The 11,384-nt window shown below is 37.7% G+C and overlaps 1 protein-coding gene across 1 annotated transcript; it reads right to left on the reverse strand.

Moving 5' to 3' along the window:
• Positions 1-436: 436 nt before the first annotated feature.
• On the reverse strand, positions 437-3,844 carry LOC107673628 (GTPase IMAP family member 7). Its single transcript, XM_016467294.1, has 4 exons — positions 3,595-3,844; positions 3,436-3,516; positions 2,113-3,327; positions 437-462 (listed from the first exon to the last, which is right to left on the reverse strand). The coding sequence occupies exons 2-4, from the start codon at positions 3,506-3,508 to the stop codon at positions 437-439; spliced, it is 1,314 nt and encodes a 437-aa protein (XP_016322780.1). The 5' UTR covers positions 3,509-3,516; positions 3,595-3,844.
• Positions 3,845-11,384: the final 7,540 nt, after the last annotated feature.

Genomic DNA, 11,384 nt, shown 5'->3' on the forward strand with positions numbered 1-11,384 from the left:
AATGCATAAATGTATATAATGCATTGTAATTAAAGTTTACGCAGGAATTATAGTCAAATTAATTAAAAAAAAAAATCTCATTATTGGCTAAATAGTAGAAGAGAGCAGATACTAACCTCCTGAAGATGAAATGTGAAATGCAAGAGTCAATATTAGAAGCCAGTTTGATTTTCTCTTGGCCAATTTCATTTTTTAACCTGGTCTGTCTGTCTCTTGAAGCGAGTCACTGAGTTAGTTTCGACTTGACAAAAACAAACGAATCCAAGCAAGATTCTGCGGTTAATGAAAGGGTTCATGTCATACTTGATTTATTAAATTTTTCCCCCTGAGGGCCACTTACAATGTTAGTAAAATTGTTTTGCACCAAAACAGTCATAATTCAGCAATAATTGACCATTTCCACTCCGTCTCTGACCATCTAAAAGAAAAACACGGTTTAGGAGCTGCTTTCTCCTTTAAGACCTTTAAAACATCTTTACATAAGAAATAAGTATCAACATGCCCAACCACAGCATGTGTGTGAGACTGCAGAAAATCCTGTGAAAGAGTGAAAAACAGGAGGATATGTTCAACCAAATCATTCACAAAGACGACAACCCTTTAAATTTAAAATTAATTTAAAAAAATTTATTTTTAAAAGTAAAAATTAATCCAGAATGATTCTAGACTTCACTAGATCTTCGTATGCTTTAAAAACACTTAATATGCAGCAATGTTTTAATATGTACTATAGTATTTTATTAGCTCTTAATAATCTTGATGATGGAGATGCATGATTTAGTGGGTTCTAATATGACACAATATGACAATATGATGAACAACTACTATTTGTTAAGAAATATTTGCAAGTTTTATACTTTCTGTTTTATGTTTATTTGCAGTTTAATCTCCAGATGAGAACATCTGATCTGCACCGCTGGTTAAAATCATGTGAATTATTTCCAGTAAAACTGCATTGGTTTGTCTGCAGAGGAAGTAAGTGGACATTTAACAGACGTCTTTATCCAGAGCAATTGCAGACTGTTACAGTGATTGTCTTTGTTCATTTGTCCAACTGATGTTTTAGTAGATGGTAGCAACTGCTATGCTACTAGCAAATAAGATCTAAACAATGAGTGAATATTAAATAATGAATGGTTAAAAAAAATGAATATAAATGCATAACAGGAGAATTCAGTAATGTCTGTTTTATTTATGCACAATTATGTATAAAGTGTCAAAATATTCTTTAATATGTTTATTTACATACATAAAATGCTTACTATGAAAATAGCTTTAGCAAGACAAATGAATTAGCCATACTATTCCAGTAAATACAAAAAAATCCACCTCAGAATACTATTAAACACGATACATCATTTGAATTGTGGCAGAAATGACATTGTGAGGTAAATGTTCAGGATGTTACAGAAATAATAACAGGATTTTCCTGTGATGCATGTATACCTAATATTAATCATTTGTCAGTAAACAAATTAAATAAACTAGTGTGAAAAGTGTGTTGTAAGACAGAATATTATCTGAAAGTATCGGCATTAAAGGATTAGTTCACTCCAGTATTAAAATTTCCTGATAATTTACTCACCCCCATGTCATCCAAGATGTTCATGTCTTTCTTTCTTCAGTCGAAGCATTTGTGGTTTTTTTGTTTTGTTTTTAAATGACAGATCAATAAGATTTCAAAGATTTCAATAGATAAGGCCCTTATTCCTCGGCTGGGATTGTGTAGAGCCCTTTGAAGCTGCACAGAAACTGCAATTTGGACGTTCAACCCAGTGGTCCCTGTTGAAGTCCACTATATGGAGAAAAATCCTGGAATGTTTTCCACAAAAACCTTAATTTTTTTTCGACGAAAGAAAGAAAGACATGAACATCTTGGACGACATGGGGTGAGTAAATAATCAGGAAATTTTAATTCTGTGGTGAACTACTCCTTTAATTTGTTTAGATCCAAAAACCTGTCAGTGTCTTGATTTAGTCACTATTACTGGCTTCAAATTACTGTAAAAATATAATGAAATAATGTACAGCATATAAATGAAATTAAAGAGCCAATGAATACACAACAGCACGGAAAAATCAGGAAAAAAACAACAAATTTCACAGCATCACTCTTTAAATGGAAAAACGCTTTTGTAAATCCTAATATTAGCAGAAATATTGCTCTCTCCACACCAAACAGAGCAAATACAGTCACAAACCCCATTGAGAGCATCACTCCAACAAAACAAAACAGGAATAACTTGAATGCAAAGACTAGAGTTGTCCGAGCTTGCATTTGATCCGGTATAATGGAGTAAATAGTGTATAAATGAGCCCCGAATGTGACCCCGGGAGCAGCATGGCACGCTATAAGCACATCTGACCACGTCTGTACACTGACAGCTGTTCCTACAGTCAGTCCTAGACCTGCTATGAACACTATACTGGGAAATGTAAAGATCATGACTAAAAACATTATGATTTGGTGTCCATGTCGTGAATTTGCAAAGTCATGATATGCAGCGGCTACGGTGAAAGTGGAGGATAGGATCAAATTGAAAGGAACGGCAACATCTGGATTGAGAATATTTCTTAAAGTGACCATAAAAATAACAAGTACAAATAGTATTTCCGCAAATTTAAAATGCTCATGCCTTACTTTAGTAAAAATAAAAGCGGTGTTCAGTAAAATGAGTAAAATCCATCGTGCAGTTTCTGCTGAATTGTCATGTTTTTCAGAGAGAATTTGATTTTCTTCATGCACATCTTGAATGGTTTCTTCTGTTTCTAACGTTTGTGTCAATGCTGAGTAAAATCTGTGATCATTGAGCCAAACTAACTTGTCTATTTCCACTATGAGAGCTGCTCTTTGAGCAGGTTTTGCTTCAGAGTCTCTTATGATGTGAAATCTTCCTCCACATGCGTTGATCATTTCTCCAGCAATCCCTCTGGACGCTCCTGTGAAACGTTCCTGGTGATTTTGGAGCAGAAGAACAATGCAGTACTGCAGGACTTCTGCTCCCAGCAGCTCCTGGGCTCGTTTCACAATATCACACTGTTGTGATTGTTGATCGTCCAGATTCAGGAGCATTAAAACGGCGTGAGGTCCAGGAGACGAGAGAAACAGCGCTGTTGTGAAGGTCTGTCTCGCTGTGTCCTCCTCACAGAGGTTTGGTCCAGTGACCAGCATCATTCTACGAGCCTCGTCTGTAATTACTGGAGTCTTTACAATCTCTCTGTCCTCCTGTCCACCGTCTTTCCTTCCTGACAGAAGATCTGCAGCACTGAATCTGGACTGACCTCGGATTCCTACAACCAGGATCCTCACTTCATCTTCATGAGAAGCTGGAATAATGTGTGAAGCCATCATGCAAAGCAAGAAAAACTGAGTAAAAAAGGTATTCTTTGAAAACAAGCCACCAAAATACTGACATTAATGAGCAGGTACATTACCTTCTTCTTGTACAGTGTGAAATAGCAGAATCAGTGTGAAGAGCAAGATGGGTTTTGTGTTGGTCAATTGCATCGTACAACCTAAAGTCAAATAAATGTAGCCTGTTACTCAAGTTACCCTATCAACAAAACTAAGAATAGAAATAAGGTTTTACTTACAACCAGTTAGTTTAGAAAACGCTATATGCGTAGTTCTGTCCTGTCTTTTGTTTTGCTAAAACAACTATGCTCCACAAGTCAGCGTTCGATGTCAGAGTAGATATTAAACCAGTTTGACAAGTTATTTGGAAAAGTCAGTGCTCCAGACTGTGACTAGTAGGTCGCATTTTGCAAGGATTTTTTTTCTAGTGAGACTTGTGTTAGCGATCGAACGGGTGCCAGATAGGCGCTGCAATTTGTGTTGTGTATGAGAAGCATTTAAACAGCAAAAGCGGAACGAAACCGCACAACTTTGAACCGGAAGAAAGCTCAGCGCAAATACTGACCGCTATCAATCACGTGACAGTTATAAACAGAGCTGTGAGGTCCAGTGTGAAGCATCTGAGACTATAGTTCTCCGATACAAAACACAAACTACTGATTTATACGAGCTTGAAACCAGATGAAACGGCGCTGAGATTCTCAACATCCCTGACGTGTGAAACAGGAGAAACATTGTGTAGAAACGATCCCGTTTAAATCCACAAATTACTAACATTTAGAAAGGATTAATTGTAATCACATAAACTCTAATTATGGTATTATGGCAGAAAGGTGGGGATATTACTAACACATTATGAATGTAGACGTGTTTTAAATGGTTTAAAGCAGTAATGTAATTAGCCTGCAGTGTTTTTTGTTGTTGTTATGCTGTGCATTTGTAGCCTATTTATAACTAGGCCTACTGTTTTTCATTACAAATAGGCTACCATTGAAACCATACATCTTACCGTGGTATTTAGGCGCCATCCCTTACGACAATTAATCATGGTTTTATTGTATTAATTTATGTAGTAACCATGTTTTTTGTGTGTGTTTTTTTGTTTTGCTGTATTGATTAAAAATTGTATAACCACAGTTTTACTATAATACCATGGTTAAGCTATGGTTAGTGTAGCAAAACCATGGTTAATTTGTGGTTATCATGGTTTAACTTTTTTTTTTGTAAATTCATGGTTTATTTTTGTCAGGGATGCATGGTTCATGATCTACAAATGTATGATATTATGAAAGACCAATGGTAATTTTTTTTATAAGAGTAAAATCCTAATTCAGTCAGTCAGAATATGTAAATTTTACCCCATAAAATTAAGTTGTTGCAATTTTTTCCTTTGGTGTAAATAACAAGAACAGTAAGTGAAAGTAGGAAACATCATAATGAGAAACTGAAATAGAAAGTGATTTTTAACTGGTAAAAATCCAGTTTTGCCCAAAAACTCCTGTCTCACATGTGATCTTCTGTTAATTATGGAAGGCCGTTTGCACCAAAAGTTTTTAAGCAGAACGCGTGGAATTTGATCGTGTCAACACGCAGTTTGTCCGCCTTAACGCAACCACACTGCAGCCAATGAAATCGCTGCATTTGAGAATATTTTTGCATATGTGACACAATGGTACGTTGGTATATATGTATACAATCATCAGACATCATGTTTAATCTTGAAGGATGTAGTAATGGTAAACTGGTATGCATGTATGCACCAAAAGTTTTTAAGCAGAACGCGTGGAATTTGATCGTGTCAACACGCACTGTTTGTCCGCCTTAACGCAACCACACTGCAGCCAATGAAATCGCTGCATTTGAGAATATTTTTGCATATGTGACACAATGGTACGTTGGTATATATGTATACAATCATCAGACATCATGTTTAATCTTGAAGGATGTAGTAATGGTAAACTGGTATGCATGTATGCAAACATCAGACATTATATTTTAATACCGCCAGAATGCGTGTCTACACATACAAAAGATATGCATTCAAAATTGTGGACAAACAGTGCGTGTTGACGCGCTCGAATTCCATGCATTCCTTTTAAAGACTTGTGGCGCCATCTGCTTCCATAGTTATTTCCAGTATCCCTTCTCGCATGTGTTTGGTTGTGAAACGTATTTTGTAGACCAGAGAGTTGTCAACGATTCTTCCTATTGAAAAGTTGTGTAATGTGTGACATCCCCTGACACTGATCTTTTGTGTAATGTGCACACAACAGCAAATAATGGCACCCCAGTCACTCGTGTAGTGTGAGAAGAACAGCGACCCAATGACTTTAAAAATTGTGCAGCGTGAACACGGCATAAAAGGGAAAATTAAAACTGTGAATTAGTGCGGGTACTATATACTGTAGGAAGAACTGTATCAACAGATAAAGAAATTGCATTGGATAAAACATTTGCCAAATGTATAAATGTAACTAGTTTTTGATAATATTAAATGGCAAAATAGTGGATGAGAGTGGATACTAACCTGAAGATGAGATGTGAAATTCTAGAGTCACTATGCCTATTTAGTTTTGTCTTGGTTAATATCATCATTTAATCTCAGATCTTTCTCACAAAGCAAGTCACATGTAGTCAATTTCAAGTTGACAAAAGCAAACAAATCTGGGTTTGGTCTCACAATGTTTGGTATAAACTTTATCAACTTGAGTTAAAAAGAGAACGGCTTCCAGGAGATTTGTGAGTTGCTCAGTTGTGACGTTTTGTTTTATTTGATCCTCTTCAGGGGTTTTCTAAACTGTATTATCAGCATTAAAGAACCCAATAGTAATGCTGGATAAAACCAGAAAGAACTTAGGAAGTATTCCATATATACTTTATGCAAACTCAACAACATCTCTAATATCAGAACAACTGAAGCAGTAAACACAAAACCACATTGAACCAACACTAAGTCGATTGCAGTGTCCTGCATGGTGGGCTCTAATTTGAACACTGCAATTGCAGTCATGATTATTAGCAGAATTATTGTAAGCGTCACTCCAAACAGTGCATTGAGCACAATCACACACAACACTGTGAGTTCAGCACACACTGCACAAAACAGAAATAATAGCAATAATTCTCTGACATTTAGTTTTTGGAGATCCAATGATGAATTTCAGAATTCATAAGTTCCAATCGTGACTCCAAAAGCCTTATGCTAGTGATTGATCCAAGGCTTATTCCTAAACCTACTGTAAATATAAACTCTGTTCCGATTTTTTCTTTGTTACTTGACTTGCGAATTGGTAGATACTTTATAAAGGCAGCCGCAACTGTGGAGCACAGAGCCAAATTTAGTGCAAAAGCAACATGTGGACTCAAAGCATTTCGTAAAGATGCCATAAATGTCACGAGTCCAGCTAAAGATGCCACAAAAATTAACATTGTGCGCGTTTGTTCAGTAGCCAAAACAACCGCAATCAGTGAAATGATCAGACTCCATCCGACCACTCCTAAACTGTCACGCATTGCAGATGAGACCTGACTTTCTCCAAGTTTGTCGTCTATTTCACTTAGTTTTTTTAAAAGCTCCATCCTTTCTGACCGTAGCTGTTGTGTCAATACTGAGTGAAATCTGTGATCATTGAGCCAAACTAACTTATGTATTTCTGCTACGAGAGCTGCTCTTTGAGCAGGTTTTGGTTTAGAGTCTCTTATGATGTGAAATCTTCCTCCACATGCGTTGATCATTTCTCCAGCAATCCCTCTGGACGCTCCTGTGAAACGTTCCTGGTGATTTTGGAGCAGAAGAACAATGCAGTACTGCAGGACTTCTGCTCCCAGCAGCTCCTGGGCTCGTTTCACAATATCACACTGTTGTGATTGTTGATCTTCCAGATTCAGGAGCATTAAAACGGCGTGAGGTCCAGGAGACGAGAGAAACAGCGCTGTTGTGAAGGTCTGTCTCGCTGTGTCCTCCTCACAGAGGTTTGGTCCAGTGACCAGCATCATTCTACGAGCCTCGTCTGTAATTACTGGAGTCTTTACAATCTCTCTGTCCTCCTGTCCACCGTCTTTCCTTCCTGACAGAAGATCTGCAGCACTGAATCTGGAGTGACCTTTGATTCCCACAATGAGGATCCTCACTTCATCATCATGAGAAGCTAGAAGAGAAAGCGACCACAACGACCGTATAGGCTAAACTGCTTGGCCACCCCAAAACATTGGGAGAAGCGATTAGTCAGCAGAGAATGTGGTATAGCGCGTAAGTTTCTGCTGAATACTTCGTTCTATTCCTGTTGTTTCGATTTTTGCTTGCTGCTATAAAGGATTATTTCATTTACTATCTATTTCTACTTTCTTCTTTCGTTATAATTTCTATCTTCATTGCACTTGAATAATAGCAGTTGGCTAAGAAGAAGCTTTTATATTTGTATTGCTCGTTTACTACACTTAACTGCGAACTGTCCCGCGTTCTAGTTGTATAGCTTATACAGGTGCATCTCAATAAATTAGAATGTCGTGGAAAAGTTAATTTATTTCAGTAATTCAACTCAAATTTCCATGACATTCTAATTTATTGAGATGCACCTGTAATTGCATAGTTTCCATTTGAGCCATTGGCCTGCTATAGGCTTTGGATGTGCTAATTGTGAAGGCGCACACAGCTGTTGTCACTCAAGTGTAGATTGGCTGTGTATTTATTTGTTATCTGTGAGCTGATGCGGAAGCGTTCAGCCCTCGTCTTCAATCTCCTCGTGTGAAGACCGATGAGTGTAAAGACCATCGACTCTACCTTGCGTGACTCCACCGAGCTACGACACCGACAGCGCACTTAAGTATCTTTTATTTTCCCTGCCCTCTCTTTTCCACATCTATCATGTTTCCAATACAAAAACGGAGCATGCTGCACAACTTCTTGTCCAGGCCCTTGTCATTAGGCTGGACTACTGCAATGCTCTTATGACTGGACTTCCATCATGTGCAATCAGACCTCTTCAAATGATTCAGAATGCAGCAACACGTCTGATCTTCAAGGAGCCAGATTCAAGTGATTATTACATTTTGAATATGGATATTTTTCTTACAAAAACGCATCGATTCGCTACAGGAGGCCTTTGTTCACCCCCCGGAGCCGTGTGAGACACTTTTTTTTATGGAAGGGTGCTTTTTATTTCACGTCTTTTGAACCGAAGCACTGCAACACCCGTTGAGTACAACGATAGAGCTTGAAAGATCAAAGACAATTTTTAATATAACTCCGACTGGATTCGTCTGGAAGAAGAAAGTCATATACACCTAGGATGCATCGTGGGTGAGTAAAACGCAGCCTAATTTTCATTTTTGGATGAACTAACCCTTTAAGAACCCAACAGAAATGCTTGATGAAACAAGAAAGAACCAAGCAAGTATTCTGTTAATACTTTAAGCAAACTCAACAACATCTCTAAAATCAGAACAACTGAAGCAATAAACACACAACCACATGGAAACATCACAAAAGGAGGAGGTGAATTACAGTTTTCTTCATATTGGGCTCTAATTTCAACATTACAATTGTGATCCCGATTATTAGCAGAAATATTGTGAGTGTCACTCCAAACAGTGCATTGAGCACAATCACACACAACATTGTGAGTTCAGCACCTACTGCACAAAACAGAAATAACAGGAATAATTCTGGGACATTCAGTTTTTGGGGCTCGAATGATAAATGTATGAATTCATAAGCTCCAATCGTGACTCCAAGAGCAGCACAACATGCAATGAAAGCATCAGACAAAGTCCTTATGCTAGCGATTGATCCAAGGGTCACTCCTAAACATACTGTAAATAAAAAAAAAAAAAGTAATCTGTAACTTTTTTTTCTGTATCATTTGACTTGCACACTGGTAGATAGTTTATAAAGGCAGCCACAACTGTGGAGCACAGAGCCGAATTTAGTGAAAAAGCAACATGTGAATTTAGAGCGTTACTTAAATATGACATAAATGCCATAAGGCCAGCTAAAGTTGCCACAAAAATGAACATTTTGTCCATCAGTTCAGTAGCCAAAACAACTGCAATCAGTGAAATGATCAGACTCCATCCGACCACTCCTAAACTGTCACGCATTGCAGATGAGACCTGACTTTCTCCAAGTTTGTCGTCTATTTCACTTAGTCTTTTCAAAAGCTCCAGTCTTTCTGACCGTAGCTGTTGTCTCAATACTGAGTGAAATCTGTGATCATTGAGCCAAACTGACTTCTCTATTTCCACTGTAAGAGCTGCTCTTTGAGCAGGTTTTGCTTCAGAGTCTCTTATGATGTGAAATCTTCCTCCACATGCGTTGATCATTTCTCCAGCAATCCCTCTGGACGCTCCTGTGAAACGTTCCTGGTGATTTTGGAGCAGAAGAACAATGCAGTACTGCAGGACTTCTGCTCCCAGCAGCTCCTGGGCTCGTTTCACAATATCACACTGTTGTGATTGTTGATCGTCCAGATTCAGGAGCATTAAAATGGCGTGAGGTCCAGGAGACGAGAGAAACAGCGCTGTTGTGAAGGTCTGTCTCGCTGTGTCCTCCTCACAGAGGTTTGGTCCAGTGACCAGCATCATTCTACGAGCCTCGTCTGTAATTACTGGAGTCTTTACAATCTCTCTGTCCTCCTGTCCACCGTCTTTCCTTCCTGACAGAAGATCTGCAGCACTGAATCTGGACTGACCTCTGATTCCCACAAGCAGGATCCTCACTTCATCATCATGAGAAGCTGAAAAGGAAAGTGAAACTATCATGCAAAGAAAGAAAATGGGATAGGAATGGTATATTCTTAAAAAGACAAACAAACAAAAAAACAAGCATGATCTTGTGCAATTGACCTATCGGTAAGCCCCACCCCCCCATTAGTTACTGTTGCTTACTCTGACCAACAGAGTTGCTAACTGTCTTACAATGACAGCTGTCTGTGTGAAAACCTTGTACCAAGATGTTTTTGATAAATTTTGGACACAGAAGGACCACCTCTCGTCAAGGAGCATTCAAGTGGGACTTAAATATGCCATGGAGGGATATATAAAATATTTTAAAATAAATATGGTGGGTAACAAGATTAATTTGGAAGTGAGGGTTTACCGATCACAATGCAAGCAGGTGAAGTTTCATGTTACGGTCGTCACGATCGCAGATGACAACATGCTGGATCAACACTGTTCATGTATCGCAGAATACGATTAAATACATTTACATTTAACCAGTTTAATATGGAGGGGCACTGAAATGTAGACCTTCGTTTATGTGTTTTTGACCCACACTGTACATGACGTGAGAACAGCTCGCTATTTAGGTTTGTACATTAGCATGGACTCACTAAATGTAACGTTTGCTAGTTTTAGCCAGAGATACCTTGCTGAAGCACAAGATGGCATTAACATTCTGCTTGAGCAGATGAAAATTGTAACTTAATAAGAGTATGACAACCAGAAAATGAACGTTGAATAATAAAATAAATTCCAAATTCTATTGCCTATCTGCTCGGGATACCTGGAATAAGTGTTATAAGTACCCCAGGCACATCGTTTTACCATTTTCTGTAGCATAAACACCATGAAATCAATGAGAGCTTCGGATCTTCCAATGTTTCTCAATGGCGCTGAAACCTAAAGTTGTCTTAGTTCCGCTCCAAGCAGTGTTGCCAACTAATTTTCAGGGGAAGTTGCTAAAGGAAGGTTGATTTGTTGCTAAAAGTTGCTAAATGACGTTGCGATGTCATTGCGCAGTGACGTCATTGTGTCAAATTTTAGCAAAAAATAAATGTTATATATGTTAATTTAGATGTTTATAAAATAATATAAATGCATAATATAATATTAAAATATAAATAACTAATTATAAATACAACATTGAATTTAACACTTACACATTTTTGAACGATTACAATTTAAGTTTATTTTTATTAGCTAGTAAACTAGTAAAACTACTCATTCTGAACAATTATAGTTTTAAGATTGTATTAGTAGTTCGTATGCTACACTCTAAGAAAAGTCTGTAAAAATAGGGCAAAATCTA

This window comes from Sinocyclocheilus anshuiensis, unplaced genomic scaffold (assembly GCF_001515605.1).
Source record: "Sinocyclocheilus anshuiensis isolate Anshui unplaced genomic scaffold, SAMN03320099.WGS_v1.1 scaffold688, whole genome shotgun sequence".
Lineage (NCBI taxonomy): Eukaryota > Metazoa > Chordata > Actinopteri > Cypriniformes > Cyprinidae > Sinocyclocheilus > Sinocyclocheilus anshuiensis.